Source organism: Aplidium turbinatum, chromosome 11 (assembly GCF_918807975.1).
Source record: "Aplidium turbinatum chromosome 11, kaAplTurb1.1, whole genome shotgun sequence".
NCBI classification, from domain to species: domain Eukaryota; kingdom Metazoa; phylum Chordata; class Ascidiacea; order Aplousobranchia; family Polyclinidae; genus Aplidium; species Aplidium turbinatum.
Window position 1 is genome coordinate 7,455,891 of NC_137482.1, and position 17,067 is coordinate 7,472,957.

At 39.3% G+C, this 17,067-nt stretch overlaps 1 protein-coding gene across 4 annotated transcripts; it reads right to left on the reverse strand.

Moving 5' to 3' along the window:
* Positions 1-3,894: 3,894 nt before the first annotated feature.
* On the reverse strand, positions 3,895-14,391 carry LOC145779854 (uncharacterized). Of its 4 annotated transcripts, none has more exons than XM_082591514.1 (11): positions 14,236-14,391; positions 8,004-8,117; positions 7,717-7,927; positions 7,439-7,594; positions 6,912-7,028; positions 6,624-6,779; positions 6,404-6,532; positions 6,172-6,285; positions 5,277-6,014; positions 4,984-5,193; positions 3,895-4,171 (listed from the first exon to the last, which is right to left on the reverse strand). In XM_082591514.1, the coding sequence occupies exons 1-11, from the start codon at positions 14,337-14,339 to the stop codon at positions 4,106-4,108; spliced, it is 2,115 nt and encodes a 704-aa protein (XP_082447640.1). In that variant the 5' UTR covers positions 14,340-14,391; the 3' UTR covers positions 3,895-4,105. The 4 variants fall into 4 exon arrangements, with proteins under 4 accessions (XP_082447640.1, XP_082447642.1, XP_082447641.1 ...); XM_082591516.1 differs by lacking the exon at positions 14,236-14,391 and adding an exon at positions 10,196-10,244; XM_082591515.1 differs by lacking the exon at positions 14,236-14,391 and adding an exon at positions 9,889-10,004.
* Between the last annotated feature and the right edge of the window lie 2,676 nt (positions 14,392-17,067).

Sequence of the window (17,067 nt, forward strand, 5' to 3'; positions counted from 1 at the left end):
TAGACCCTCGGCCCCAGAAGCTCAGCTCAGACGACGACGACGAAGGATACTAATCGCATTGGGGTGTAAGGGTTTTCATGAGAGGTAGCACCTCTGTTCCTACCAGTAGCACATCCCTGATGCGGTAGAGAATTTTGGTCCTCCACTGAAATCCTAAGTCTCACTTATGGCTCCACGTAGTTGGCAATGCACACCAACGGCCACACCCTGGTAACGTCTCGACTGCCGGACTAAACTAAGTGAGGTGCATGTCTAAATGGTTTGCGTTTGGCATGTTTTATTGGGAAGTCAATCCCATGAAGTGCATGAAGGCTGGATCGGCTGGAGGGGCAAATGAACTCATTAATCGGGTCAATGGCTCTAAGGGCGTAACGGCAAAACGATGTGGCTCGCTAGGGCGTACTCTTGACAAAGTGAGTAACGGCCAGTCATCTCGAAAGAGATTGGAGCCTCATTGAGTATTTTTATCCGTAGTCTACAATGAACGTCAGTAACAACGAAGTGAGATATAAGGATCGATCCGTGACCCCTGCAGAGACATCCTTCAATTGCTACAGGGAAGGGGCATCTCCATCTACCAGTATGGACAACTATGATGACGGCACATGCCCAAAGCCTTATGGACGGCATGAGCCTGACGGAAGCTGTCTGAAAACTAGAAGAAAGATGCTCAAACTAGCAACATGGAATGTGCAAACATTGCATGCTATAGGGCGTAATGAAAATTTAAAACAGGAGATGAAAACAATGGGAATTGACATTATAGGAGTTAGTGAAATACGCTGGAAAGATAATGGTAAAATAGCACATGATGGTTTCGTAATGATCTATTCAGGCGGATGTAAACATATGCATGGAGTGGAAATTCTAATGAAGAAAAGCGTGGCATCTGCAGAGTGCAATGATTGGATATTGGCCTATGTCCAACAGAATTATAACGATGAAACTGCAAGGAACCCCTTTCAACATAAATGTAATACAGGTGTATGTACCAACACAAGATCACACAGATGAAGAAATAGAAAAATTCTATGACAATATAAACAATGTTTTATCATATACCAAAAGGAATGAAATTACGTTCATAATGGGAGACTGGAATGCGAAAGTTGGAAACCAATATGAATTTCCAGTAACAGGACATTATGGTTTGGGAGAAATGAACCAACGAGGAAGACGACTATTGGAATTTTGCAAACTTAATCATCAGCTAATAATAGCAAACACTTTATTTCAACAACCACCTAGACAACTATAGGCTACACATGGCATAGCCCTGAGGATCAATATCGTCACCAAATTGACTTCATTATGATAAATCAAAGATTCAAGAACCCAATAAAACAAGCCAAAACGTATCCAGGAGCTGACATAAACTCTGATCATAATCCAGTTGTTGCAAAGGTGCAAATAAAACTGAAAAAAAAAAACGAAACGAAACCCCATTTTGGAACAGTTAGATATGAATCAACTTACAATTGAAGAAACGAAACGATAGTAGGCTACATCTTTTGGTGAACAACAAATTTGCCTTATTGAACAACGAATCTGGACCACTAGAAGGCGACACTGAGAACATGATTGAAAACCAATGGCATGAAACACAGAAGAACTTGAATGATGCAAGCAAATAAAAAAAAACAGTAGGCTGCACAATAAAAAAAAAATATTATCTGTAGTAGCCTACTCCTACACCAAGGCTTTTCTGGGATAAGGTCAAATTTTTTGAAAAACTTGATTGACTCAATTATTGTCACAGATTACTGCAACTGGGAAACCAACAGAACATCGCATATTTCCCAAAATTATACAAGCTTCCTGAGCTTGAAAATTCGCTTCTAAACTTAAGCAATAAACAGGCAACATTTTGAGAAAAAAAAAAAATTTCAGCCAAACAGGCGACATAACATGAAACCTAAAGCTGTAGTCGCACAATGTTGTGGGTGATTAACAGCTTTTTCAAAACTAACCTACTTCTCCCTTGATAGCCTATGTCAAGGCAGGCTTCACATAAATTTCATCAATCAATAAAACCACATTCCTGTGACGAGCATCTGTGCAGTTTGTCAAAATACCGCTTTAAAAAGTCACAGCCTTCTAATTTTGATTTATTATTGATTTACTCTGCTAGACAATATTGTAAGCAATGAAATACATGGGAGTTGGAAATCTCGAAGACGACTATAGGATGAACCGTGAACGAGACATTGAGAAATATTTAAAAGCTCTTGCTATCATTTCAGGTGTATAATTTTTCCACAATGGAAGCTCAAGACACGCTGGACATTTGCTGCAGTAAAATGTATTGCTTGTGGTGATGTTGTTAAAAAAATTTATTGCTTCAATAAGATTTAACACTTTATCCAGGACACAAACACGATTCACAGACAAACCTTTTATGATGTGCCTGATAGGCCTACCATGATGGTACCCTTTAATGGACAAATCCTTTGAGACAAGTAGAAAATGTGAAACACCTAATCTAAACTCTGCATGCATAACTGGTCAGGGATTGTATAATTTACAATGGATGAACCCAAACCAAAATCAACCTCATTTTTTCCAAGTTTATATTGACAAGACCTTCAATAATTGATAAAATACGGTCTTTTTGCAAAAACGTCTCCATTTCATCTCCTACCTCCTCACTTGGTTCTGAGTTTCAGAGACGGGAGTGGGTGACACTGACTGAACCGATTAAGAACGGTAGTTGGCCGCTTCAATGCTTGCTTGACACACTGTGGTATGAGGGTATCTGCTCCGTCGCACTGCACTGACACGCAGCAAACAGCTAACCACATCGTCTTTGGGTGGTTGGTTTAGAATCTTTATCCTCGAACTGACAAAGCCTTGATTGGTTATTCCTGGTAGTTTCGCATACTTGTAGAGGCTCTTGACGCAGGGCCGGTTACCGAGATTGGCAGAGTGAAGTTTTCCGATTGTTGTTCCCGGGGAATTATTCCATTCACTAGGTGCCGCTGAATGGAGAGCAGTCCAGAAAATGCGTTGCTCAAGCGCACACCCCGAGAGTCGAACTTGTGCCGCGTGATCTTGAGCCGAGCGCGCAACTCCCCTCCCAATGGAATAACAGGCCTCCGCACACTTGACGATCTGACGAAAAATCAGCTCCAGGTCTTTCCTTTCGGTTGACCACAAACTTTCTGCTTCATACGAACGACGACCAATAGTATTTCTGCTGCTTGGCACTGACTGTCGTTGTTCGAGGTTTGCTTGGGAGTGTTGGAACTTGGCTTTGAGGAACACAATGAAAAACGTCTGGAGGTTGTTTTCGCCGATTAACAAAAACAGTTTGTCTTTTGGTCAATGCCTTTCGCATACTGAGAGGTGTTGTGAACGGGGTATGTTTTCACGTGGGTACTAAAATAGTCAGTATAAATTTCAACTATAAACTAGCTCAGACTTCTATTTTATGCTTAAAAGCAATCAACAAAACCATTGCTTAATTTTTCTGAGGTGGGCTATAGCTGTATTTAATCAACAACATAACTTTAAAGACTTACCGTAACAGCATTTTTACAACAAATCAGCTAATTTTTTATGCGGCCCAAGCCAGCAAGAGTGCAACGTCCCACAGCATAATTGCTAACAAAAATAATATTTAAACTCTGACTATTATGTCCTAATAAAACGATTACAGACAAAAACTGCTGACTCTGCAAAAGTTTTGCCTCCAGTCACAAAAAATGGCGCACGTGTAAGAGGCCTCTAACTGAAGATGGCTATGAGAGAATGAGAGTACCCCATGCCTGTCGTGTTCACTCCAATTCGCTTAAAACGAACCAGCTTGCGTACTGCACCAACATGACGCACCATATTTCTGAAGGTTCTAAAGTTCCTGCTTAGTGCTTATAAAAGAGTAAGACTTAAGTCAAATCCGGTAAGCGCATTTTATTTAGTCGGCTGCATGTCTACACGATCAAGCGATAAGTTACAAAATACAAGAAGCACAATATAATGTACAATTGAACACAAAATACGTCTTTTAACCAATAGCCACCAGACATACCGCTCAGCCTGCATCGCCAATGTGTAAACTGACTAATTACAGCAGAGCGGTCAAACGCAACACCAGTTCGACGAAAGATCATCCTTCGTTAGTTCGCTGGTCTTGGGAATTTCGCCTTTCTTGTTGTTCAAGATGGTCAATAGCCTGCAAAAGAAATTGTTGGATGAGTCACAAAATTAACAGAAGTTTGTAAAAATAATTTATTGGGTTTGGTTTAGTCTTGAAAGACTTGTGGTAACAACATGTGTGATTTACTTAAGCTGGTCAATGGAAGCTCGGGTCCACTCACACGCTAGCAGCGGATTTAGAAAAAAAAGGGGCCAGAACTTCCACAACCTTTAATTTTTAATATATTGACGAAGGTTTGTCTGGTGTCTCAGGAAAATTTCGAATATCCGCCCGGTGTCTTCATCTTACCATATGGTAGGAAGTCTACATAAGGTACAGTTCACTTCATACTTCTATCAACACCGGAATGGGTTAATTTAATGTTGACTAGTTTGATGAGCAATGTGTTCTATTTCGGAATATTGTACGATTTTTTTTTCAGTTTGTGAGGTACACAAAACTCACACAGTCTCTTACATCACCCATTTTAATTGCCAGATGTTAAACATAGACGAAACTATAGCTATAGCACATTGGGCTTAGTCATGCTAGGAAGTATTAGTTCACCATAACAACACTGTAGCCCAGGGGTTCTTAACCAGGGTGCACGCACCACTAAGGGGTGCGAGACCTGTGCCTAGGCGGTGTGCGTGGATGCCAAATTATCAAAGCTTGTTATAATATGACGTAAGAAGCAAAGTTGTTTTACCAGGTTTCAACAAAAATTTCGAACTGTAGGCGACTATTACTTTACAGCTAATCCTAGGAGGGGATGCGAGAACTGGATAAGGTGGTGCCGACAAGGCAAAAGGTTAAGAACCGCTGCTGTAGCCTATTAACGAAATTACCTGAACTATAGTTTCCAAGTTACATCTCGTAGTTACAGCGTCAATGTGGCGAATGACAGGTGGTGAGCCAGGCCCGTTAGAAAGAAACGAAAGAGTGGTTGGAGGATAACAGACGGTCTTCGACTCGGCGTTTGCTGCAAGTTTATCTGGCATCTCTCGAAGAGATGAAACAGGATCAGACTTTGTTCTTCGACCAACTGCCGCAGCAGCCTGGAAACGACGAATCGATTAATCGGCAATACTATGATATATGATGCATCTTTTCAGCAGAGAAATCAAAACAAAGAACAAACCTTCACATATTCCGGTCGAGCACGGTTCTTTGTCCTTTCTCTGCAGTCTTCGTCATCGGGGGTGTTGTCAGTCGCAGGCAATGAGATCCTTCGTTCACCTCGTCTGCTTAAAATCGTATCCATGGGTACGACTGGCAGATACTGTGTTTGCACTCGGGTGGGCGGCAAGACAGGGTTGCCAGTCGAAATGTTTGTGTTTAGTCGAGCTACCGCGGGTAAAGCGTTCAGCTGTGTTAAGGTCATTGACAAGGACGGCGCGCTGTTCAACTGGTTCAACGTAATCTCTCCAGGATTGGCTGAAATCCTGCGCATGGCAGGCTGCAACACGTAGTGGGAATGGACGGAAGGTAGCGTGGGATTAGTCGGAGCAACAGCAACTGAATAGCTTGGGGCAGCAGCAAGTGTTGTGTTCGAGTCAGGCCAGGATGTTTGCTGTGGTAAAACTGACGGTGTAAGGGTTATATACGCTTGCGCAGTTGCGTTCGCCGACAAAAGGACAGAACTGTCTGTTGCAGCAGTGGCCAATATACCACTTGGCTGTGATATTCTTTCTTGGACGTGGGCAACGTTTGTAGATTGCAATGTAACTGGTAAACTCCGCTGCAGTGGCTCAGTAGGCGTGCAACTGGGTGGTTTCCGGAGGAAAACTGTGGTTTTTGGTTGAATAGAAGGAGGGGAAGCGATGACTGGTTTAGTAACAGCAGCGCCAGCCACATCCGTTGTGGCAACAGGAAGAGTCTGTAAAAAACATAATTTATATTTAGAACTTGGTGAATTGTATCATAACTCGTTGTAAAGGCAGACACAATGTGTAAACAAGCATGTCTGCATCAACATGTCATTCGGTCCCAACGGCATCCTTTATTGTTGCATTACAATTTCACCGATCACATACCTGAACTTTTGGAAGTTTACTTTTTGGTGAAAGACATTCGTTTTCTGGTGAAATTTCAATCGATCTTTTCTTCAATGGCTGGCTGGAACGAGGAAGACTCCCAGAACACTTTGTCTGCGGCAAAACTATAGTTTCAGATACACAATCAAACAAGTCTTCAAACAGTCTATTCACGGTGAACTGCATTTGTTACTTTCAGTCATCTCTACATAACATCTCTATATCATATTACCTGAATAGAAGGGAAATGATTCTGAGTGTCCGGTGCACTGCACGCACGAGAGTTGACAATGGAAGGAGGAAACGATGAAATATTTGAAAGCGAGTGAGGAACATTTGTTTGAGGACGCACAGCAGCCACCTGCACAATAAAACCATATGATATGCAACAGGCATCGTTGATTTAAAATTTCAATATAATTTAGTATTTAAAACCAGTAAATTTGACTGACTTGTAATGAAACTTCTTTAAGTTCGACTTTGGCAACATCTGTCCTTGGATTACGAGCAGACTCGGCGTAAGTTGACTTTTTCGTAACTTGCCGACGTTTGTCTTGGACGTTTTGTGTTATTTCGCGTAACTTAGTCGGAGACTCCGAGTCACGCACCTAAAGCAATTACTTGCTCGTTAAAATTGAGCAACGTTTCTGAGAAATACGATTATATTGTCAACATCATTGAAAAGTCGCAGTTTGTTAATCTTTATCAAAAGCACAAACATATTTTAGTGTCGTTGTCACCTTTTCTTGCAGACGCATTCGCAATCTTCTTTCTTTGTCCAATTGATGCCGCAATTCCATGAAATCTCGTCGAATATCTTCCAAATCTTCTCGTGGTGGACTTCCAATCCCTGAATCCTGTTCATGAGGAAGATTGTTTTTGTTAAGCGAAACCTCAAGATCACGTGCAAATAGGTAGGTGGGAATAACCGTATACAAATATTAAAAAATTCAAACAAAGCCTAGAAACTCGCTCTAGACTCCAGTGTATCACTCAAGGGTGTGTCTCACTGAGTCGTATGAGTATCAAGTCGTCCACGTCGTGCCAAGGTAATTGCACTCAACAAATTTTGCAGTATTGTACTACGCCATACAATTTACACCTACAAATAATAATTGAAGCAACTCTCAATTAAACGTCATGTTTTGCCTTCATCAGAGTATCATTAAGATGTACCGTACCGCTACTCCAGGTTAAACTTCTCAGTCAAGGTCAAGCTTAGTAGAATATGCGGAAAAAATTGACACTGGATAATGTAAGTAATTACCTTCTCAAAACCATCATTGAAAAGCGCTCTCAACTTCGAACTTTCGCATTTGCATTCTAAAAGAGCAGTACGGAGTCTCTCGTTTTGAGAAAACAGTCTTGTTTTTTCACAATCTAGCTGGAAAATGTAGTCTGCTGTTTGTTGTAAAATGGCAGCCTGGGAAGAAAAATAATTACAAGTAAATATTGTTTACGTAGTAAAGTATGTTTAGTAAATCATTGACCTTACGTTAAAAGCCTTCGTCGGAAACTACAGTAATTATACGAACAAGATATTACCTTGCTCAGCTTATCACCAGCTGTCTGTGGAAGAATAGCCTTTAATGATTTGAAGCCGGCATTGATGCTTTGCATTCGTCGGCGTTCGTTGCTGTTCGCTATTTCCCTGCGAACTTTTCTGTCTTGCTCGCGCTGTCCATAAATCCTTTCCATGCTGGTGTGTTGCTGCAGCAAGGGATCGCCTCCCACCCTAACGACCTGAATTTCTCTTCTGTGAAAGAAATTAAAAGCTGTTGTATTTTACAAGTTTTAACACCATACGAGAAAAATAGGCATGAAAAACTTACACTTCTTGTTGAGCCACAGAAGTGAGTGAAGGCATGTGGTATCGTGCCAGCGGTTTGCTTTTACAGCTGGTAGTTGACGGATTGTTCGGTATCAAACTTTTGTTTTGTGCAATGCTGAAATTGGAAAGTCAAGTTCAATGTGATGTAATTTTTCATTTCCACACACTATGGCACGCGCTAACTTTGAATAAAAAGTAGTTTATGGTGACATAATGTGTAGTTTTATGATAAAGTAAAGCATATGAGTAAATCTGCTATTCAAGCATTTGATTTATGGTCAATTATGCTCGGAGATTTTCCAACTACTGTACTGTGCTATTATTACACATGAGTGATTAACGAGTGTATTGTTCATAATGAAAATATAGACACCGTTGTTATTACTGTATATTGATTTTAACAGGGTGTGGTATTTAATCGCAACTATTGAAATCATCTTTATCATCAGCCAATTAAATAAACTCCATAAATGAATGAGGACGATTACTAGAAAAGGCCGGGGATAAACAACATCCAACACTTTTTACGGTAGACCGTGGGAAACAAAAGCGCTACAACCCAAAACAAAGCGCTATTACCCAAAACAATGTGCCACATTGGTTGTAGTGTAACTGTGGCGAGTGGCCCATCGAAAACAACAAGTGGCTTACGATCAATCAACCGTGTCTATTCTACTACCGAACTATGCGACCGTTTGAAGGGAAGACGTGAGCGGAAAGCGATCGTTTTGTATGCTCCGTGCGTTTTAATAAAGATACAAGAGCAATTACTCATGGTAGGTCGGTTAAGTACGCATAGCAGGGAGTAAAATATTTTTAATGGAACAGCTGGAATATGAAGTGCTTTCGTTCCATTCTGCAGCGTGTTACCAGAAGGAAAAATGATGAAAATAACGCCAACAAAGACTATAAATGAACTATAACGAAACTAATCCGTTCATTACCACATTGTTAAGAAAAACAAAGCATGTTTTTCAAGAAACAGAGTCGAAATTTGCCATCTACCCTTTTCAATGCATAAGCAAAGCTAAAAACGCCACAGGCGACATTCAGATAAAAAATACCGCCTTCCACAAACTCAGTCTGTTAGACATGAAGTCATAATAGGGCGCGCCTATCTGCTACGTGATCAACCGCTTGATCAGGTGACCATGACCACCCAAAGCAGACTCCCGTGTCGACAGCAAACAATGAGGATTGCGCGCTTCATAGTGCAGGTGAAACAAAGGCAACATTCATCCATCAAAACTTTTTCGTTTGCACAAGAAACTTTTGTCTCATGGAACAATGTAATCGATGTTGCGGCATCGACAAAATGTATTATCACGTCAAATTAGGATAAGAAACGCCATTTTTGCAAAAATTAACAATGTATATGGGGCAAGTCCAAACGTAAACCAGCTGCAAACAACATTTACTCCAGTTTCTCACGTGACTAAACGTAAAACTATGATTGGGAATGACATTCACCATAACCAGACGAGATGCCACACAACATGCCATGATTGGACGGCTAGGTCTAGTCTTTGCCCGATCACAACATACACACATGATAATGCGCAAAGTAAAATTACTAAACAGCTCCAAACGGATTTCCGGTGTTTTTGTAACAAAATAAAACGGATGCATGCGACTAGTCAATCAACCACATGAAGACAGCAGAAGATCGCTGAGCTCAAACAGTAAACAAAAATCAGAAAATTGCGTTCAATGTCCACAAAGTAATCATCGTCAATCTTCAGCGATACAATGTAGCAATGCGATGCGGCAATCGAAACAGTAAATATGAACGATGTTTTGCTTTCAATAAAAACATATATATGCATTCATTTTTTAGTGCCTTGAGTACGAAACAGCTAATGAATCTACTTTAAAAATAGACTTACATAGTTACTCACAAATGTGACTGAAAATATCAACAAAATTGTGGATGAAAGCAAAACAATCCAATCATCCGATGCATTGGTTCATACGCGTTCCGATTGAGAAATATACACTTCCCTACCAACTTGCCACTTACAGCAAATAAAACTAACATGATCTACATCAAACTATTTGCTGATTATTATAAAATATTTCAGTAGAAAAAAAAATAATTTCAAAATTCAAGCACTTCTGTCTGTATAAAAGGATTCTGTGGGGCAATATGAATTAATTCTTGTCAAATTATTCAGTTTTCATAAAAAAGCATACTGAATATATACTGGATAACTTCTTCTTCTTCTTCAACAGATTAATCATATTTGATCAGCTGTGGGCTCCCATATGAACTCCTTCCATTTTTCTCTGTTTTTGTTTTTGCTAGTACTTCTGGCATATTTTCTATTCCGGTAATTTGCCTGATATTAACTCAAAACATTTCCTTTTTTGCCTCGTTTGCCTTGCACCATCCCAGTCAACATTAAATCGATAACTATCCAACGCTAAATAACATTGTTGTAAGCATGGCTAGCTAAAGATACGGCCTGATTTGTCACATTTTTGCCGAAATTTCCAGATTTTGCTCAACTTTGGGCGAATGTTAAAATGAATTTTTCTAAAAATTATATGTTTACGCTTTCTTTACTGTTTTCCCCAGATGGCACAATAGGTTTTAACATCCTCAGATGTTGAAAAACCAAGAAAATTTGATTTTGAAAAATTTAGTCAGACTGTTAATTTTTCAATAACAGTCTGATTCAGCGTTTTTCAACTTACTTTTTCTCATTTGCTACTGCTTTCATAAGGCAACAAAAAGCTTTTTTATCATTAGGAGACAGTAAAAAAATCTCAGAAAATGTCAGTCAAACACTAGCAGTAGCTGTAATCAAAATCTGCAAATGTGACAAATCAGGCCGCATCTTCAGGTGGCCATGTTGTAAGCAAATACACAAAAGCATGTTTGGTGGAATAAACCTATCGCCATGAAAAACTTTCAGCTCGATGAGATGCGATCAAATCCTGTGAAAAAAGCTGTCGCTGCATTTTCATACAAGTCAAAGTCACTGTGAGAACTGTTAAGCGGTTTCGATATTTTTTAATGTGTATTCAGCACTTTTCATCACATTGTTTTTCTTACTCACTGAATAGATATAAAGACAACCCAACTCAGACTCTGCCCTTTGTTACCGAAGTGACAAGTAGCATGCTTTGTCGATTTTTTGCTCACCTGCAGCAGGTGAGTACTGAGTAGCACACACAAACAAGTTTAAAATGGATTCCATCAGTGAACACACTTCCACGTATTCAAACATCATATTTTGTCCAAAGAAGTAAACTTGGTAGGTGACTAGGTCGCTAAAGTTAAGATTTCTAGACGAGTACACTCGTTTGATATTTTACAAAGCTACTCTCTCCCAACTCTGTGCAAATTTGTCTCCATTTGATCACATCCTTGAGCGAGTATCAACCATAGACTGCTGATCGAACCCTCTTACTACGAGGTAATGCACTAATGCGGTTACCAACATTAAACAACCATAAATAATATTATTCAAGGGCAACGCGACAAAAATAATAACTCTACGGCATCCTATGTAGTGAGTATGCCGATTTCAATATAATATGTTCAGCTTTTAGTCTATCTATCGGCCAATAATATAGTGATTAATTAAGTAATCAATATTACTTGCAAGGCTACCAAAGTGGACTGAATCCTGAGCAAATTTCGCTGCGTTCATAAATCATAATTGTTGTTGTCTGCAATGATCCGGAAAATTTTGAAACCGGGGAAAAATTGTTCGACGTTTCATGTCTCCGTGGTTTCAATAATAAGCCTGTCTGCCCAAGCACGTACACCTGCTCAATATTGCAGACTGCTGCAGTCAGCAAATATTTTTCACAAATCACATTCGCCGATTCAACGCAACTGAACGTTTTAAAGTAAACAACTTGCAGCCTGGTTGCTGTCTAGGATTTCTAGAGCGCGCAAAGCAAGGCAAACTGGTAGCACCAGGTCAGTCGGGTGCACAAGAATTGTTGCGATGGAGCGGTCAGCTGATGGAGGAACAACTGACCAGCGTAAGACGGTTCATGCGAGTCCACTCTTCAAAACAACTTTCAAGTCTTCGAAAGAGAACTAGCAATTAGTATTTGACCTCACAAAGTAACAACTAACAAATTAACCCGCAGTGTGGCAGATTTAAATCGTACCACAACTGTCTCAAGGGATATGGGAAGACAGTCAAACCAAAAAGTCAACAGTTCGTTTGACCGTTGTTTAAATGTTTTGCAGTATTTGATAAACGAAAAAAGACATTGCAGCCTAAAAATCTAATGTTTTCTGTGTATTTTTGCATATTGCTTTGTTTCTATGATAATCTCTACATACAATTATGTGTATGAAAACGTGAACAATATGGCAATCATATTACAATAATTGTTGATCATTGTTAAGACTCTTTATAATCTGCAGGTATACACTCCATTAAGTTTACTGGTTCTGGGTGTACTGTGTAGGTAAACTTTTCCGTATCGAGTGAGTGCCTGTTAGATTTAGAACAATGCAATGGCCAATATTTATAAAAATCCGATGAATTTTGCAGAGCTATGCAAAACTATCAGCACATACCAGCATCGATGTGAGGTTCGGTGTAACACGGAAACGCATCACACAGGAAATGAAACGAACACGAGATTGTTTGCGGTTTACAAAAATGCAAAATATGCAGTTCCTGCATGTACTCATTGTATTGCACTCTATCGCTCCATTTATGAACAACAGCCACCTTGCTGGAAAAACGGCAAATGTGCAATAAACGAACGATGCAAAGGCGAGAAACTATATCGATCCAAAATGAAAACTTGTGGAAGAAACTCTTGCAAGGTGTATCAGCCAATAATTAGGTCAACAAAGGGTGTCAGGTACAGTGCAATGATTTGTGTAAATTTCATTTCCGTTAAGTAATTAGGATCAAATTACTTCAAACACAAAAGCAAAACCACGTTTGTGAATGCCAGTCCATTCAATCTGCATACAAGACAACACATTCATAGATATAAAAAAGCTCATACAGTACTTCGAAGAAGAGTGGAAAAACGAAAGATTAGTTTCGCGGTCAGTTGAGAAACACCTACATAGGGAAGCCAATGAAATGTGAAGCGTGCAGTTCATCGAATACACACACGCGCCAGCTGAATGCGTGTTCGTTTCACAGCTTTCAGAAGCTACAATCGCAAATAAACGCGCATTTAAATCACAACCCCATGCAACTGCCACAACACAAATGTAAACAACCATAGACTACTGATGTACTAAGAAACAAATACACATTTTGTGACGTCATGTCAGAAAATGGTTTAAAATATCTTAAACATCAACTCTCCAGTGCACACAGTGTGTACTTTCAATATCATAACTTTTTTAGTTGTATAGTTGTAGATCCCTAACAAAGCACACTTAACAACGGGCTACTGATTTAAGTATCCTACGCTGGCATAACTGCCGAGCTTACTGCAAAAGGTGTTCTTATAATTGGCAACGTGCTATTAGCACTGTTTGTTTTGCTGATACTAAGCGAGTCTTAGTTTGAAGCCAAAACTTAATGTAAACTGCAACATCACGGCCTAATTGAAGCAATAACAAAGTACTCTGAACTTGCAAATCACAAACAAATAAAATCCACCAAAACAATACAAAATAAAATCTAGCTGTGTTAGATCAACTTCATTCATTAAAACTTATGCTAATTAATCATTTATCTTTCAAACAATCTTCAAAATACCAAGATTCAAACGTGTAATTATTTTAAACAGTGATGACTAATAAGTGAAGTCGCTTTCACAAACAGAACTAAAAATGTAGAAAAAAACAACTCATTCACTCTTGAAACCTTTCCCGTTTCAACTTTTATCATAAACCGACAGAACAACTTAGTCCTTTACAAGAAAAATTCAAAAATTGACTACACAAAGGTTTAGCTTACAAATTACCTTTCAAAACATGAAACACCCTGAACAATGAACATATAATAAACTACATAAAGTTTGCAAGATTGTGGCACGAAAACATCACGCGCGCTTTCCATCTGTGGATCAGCTGTTTCGCAATAACACATTCAGCTGCTACGCAAGATCACGTGCGAGATGTAATTCAATGTCCAGACTTCAGACACAAACTTCTCTCAACTATTTTATTCTGCAAGGGTTGAGATTGAGAAGCCACTAGTTTTAAAGAAAATGCAAAGTATTGAACAACCACAACAACGGTAACTTGTAAGTAAATAAACCAAGTAAGCTACTTCAATTTTTATTACCTTATTGTTGGAGTGATTGGATTCTCCACCGCTGAGTATTCAACTTCTGCAACAGAATCTCTTTCCAACTCCCACTTTAAATCTTGTTTTGATAAATATGCCATAGACGACAATTCTTCTCTAAAAATTCATTTGATAATACGCAATATGAACTGCTTCAAACTATCACATACGTTAATGGCGGGAAAGATACAGCGCTTCATAGAATTTCAGGTCACGAGGCTAAATAGTTCTTGATTGATAAAGAAATGCATTAAATATATTTTTTGATCACGTTAAACACAAAATGAGCTAATCATTTGATTTCTAATCAGAAAAAATACTTTTGTTTGGAAAAATTTGTTTGACAAATTCAATATTTTAGTGCATTCCTGCAGCGGATGAATATTCAAATTTAATAAAAGGAAGCAACCGGCCGGTCAGCTGACGCGAGAAAGAAGAGAAAAAACAAATAACATTACGTCATCGTAGTAACAGCTGTGGAGTGAAGCTCGCGCACGCACACACGTAACGTCTGGTGAGATCAACCGAAAATCTCGTATTCTCTCATTGACTGTTGTTTAGAAATAATGGCGTTTGGATGTCACCATCTGCAGTAAAACAAATTTCTCTTGGATATTGCACAAATGCAGATTTAGAAATCCTTAGCACATGACGAAAAGTATAAATTTGTCAAAACCAATAAAAGCCCTGCAAAAATGCTTTTTTGCAAGCTGCAGGTTTTATTGGCTGTATTGACTGTATGGCTGTATGGCAGGCTGTATTGACACATCTTTAAAAAAGTTTTAATGAATGAGTTTACAACTTGGACGTTCACTGAGGAAAGTTGATATGGTAGGCTACAGTATTCAAAGCAGCCGAAATATGATTTTACAAAAAAACCTTGAGATTTCATACTGACACATGCTACAAATGTAATAGCTTTACACTGCGTGCTGCACAATAATATACTTATGAATAAAAACTCCAAAGACAGATTAAATTCCTAGACACGCCATTATGAACTTTAATTGATTGTGGTTGGTAGGGCCATCTTTATCCTTGAAAATAGAAAGCCTCTTCTGTACGATAACATGTTTATCAATTTTCGAGAGAACTCCTTTAAGTAACCAAAAGTTGTTTGGAACATGACAAGACAACGGATTGCAAGATGACAGTATTTGTAAACTTAGCATCTGATTCATCAAATGCTGTAATTGTCTACGGCGCATTGGCTACAATGAAGCACCTCAAAGACTGTATTTATCAGCTGTGTGGTCGATTGGTGAGAGCGTTTGTACGTCGCTGGACGAGACATCGGTTCGACATCACTCGAGAGAAAGCGATGTCGTAGCATCACACACAAAGGCATGCCCAACTGGGTAGCTAGCCACAGTAGCGTTGACAGGAGATCCAAGGGGTGCTTTTGGACCCGGGATGATGTCTTTTGGACAGGGGGCGTAACCTTTCCAAGGGGTCCAGAAACTTAACAAACTACCGCATATCCTTTGGATATATAGTGCAATTTTCTTACAGTGTCTTCCACCTAACTCTCACAATGTGTACGAGGCCTACCAGGACTTTTGCAACACCCTCAGCTGCCAAGGCTCTTCTGGAAAAGCTCAATGCAAAACGAAAAGAACGCTGAATAGAGACCATCTAATCTATCGATCTCTTGCATTCAAGCCGTGCAGCATGGACCACACTCAATACCCTCACGGGACGATCCAGACAATCACCACCACAACCACAATGTCCTATTCCTGCTTATACGATCGCTTCGCAGATAACAAAAAACGGAACGTATAAGCCGTGTGATCGTACCTCTGACCGTTTTGTGACCAAAGAAGTGACAAAGCTTTGGAATATCAACACACCCCACCAGGAAAGCATTTTTAACTCCGTCTCAGGGAGCAAATTCAATGCTGCCCTCAAGCACCTAAAACATGGGAATTAAGGCTCATGGTCCAGATAGAATACGTTCAAAGCTTATCACGCACGCTGGTTACGCTTTAAAGTCCTGGTTATGCGATTTCCTGTCGTCCAGTTAGCGCCTCCTCAAAATTCCGAAAGTATGGAAAAGATCCCTAGTCGTTGCAACTCCTAAGCCGAATAAACTACTAGACTAGACGATCCAAAGAGCTACCGCACCATATCCTTGCTCTGCATCCCTTTCAAGGTCCTTGAGAGCGTAACGCTTTAAATGCTTACAAATATTCTTTCAACAACCCTGGCTAAATATTTGACTTGCTTGAAGACTATATATTCCTTCGCCCTTTTTAGTTGCCTTTTGTGTTGCTTCTGTAATTAGCAATGTCATCACAATGGGCGCAAACAGGCGCGGATCTAGGAGTTTTTTTTTTGGGGGGGAAAGGGGGGCAAAAAATTTGAAAATCCATTAAAAAGGAAGAAAAAGATGTAACAGATATGAACAAAGATACTACGACATATACGATATGCTATAAAATAAACATAAAAACAGCCATTTTCATCAATTGTGAATGTTTAAAAAATAAGTTTTGCTTGAATAAAAATTGCTAAGCATTCAAAGTAAACTTGAAATCTGGTTTAAAACCTTGTATACAGTGTCCATGACCAATTGGATATGCATATTCGGCAATTGATTGAAATTATAATGAAGACTAGAAACTTTAAAACAGCTATTCAAGGTTTAGAATTGTTTCAACTGATGTCATTTGGCTCAGCATTGGTTTCAGCTGAGTCAGCTTCAACAATTGTTGATATTAAAATGTATTTGAAGTTGTATGAAACGGAGTCTGATCGATGGATAATTTCAACCATAATAATAACAAAAAATTATCTCCCGCCCTCTCCCCGGGAAGAGTTAAGTCC

Bases quoted from the DNA above. Each gene is read 5' to 3' on its own strand.
- LOC145779854 (XM_082591514.1), bottom strand. From the start codon at position 14,339: ATGGCATATTTATCAAAACAAGATTTAAAGTGGGAGTTGGAAAGAGAT. The intron at 7,029-7,438 runs GTAATTACTTAC...CCTCATGAACAG, and splicing joins TCAATGATGGTTTTGAGAAG to GATTCAGGGATTGGAAGTCC. The intron at 6,780-6,911 runs GTGACAACGACA...TAATTGCTTTAG, and splicing joins GAATGCGTCTGCAAGAAAAG to GTGCGTGACTCGGAGTCTCC.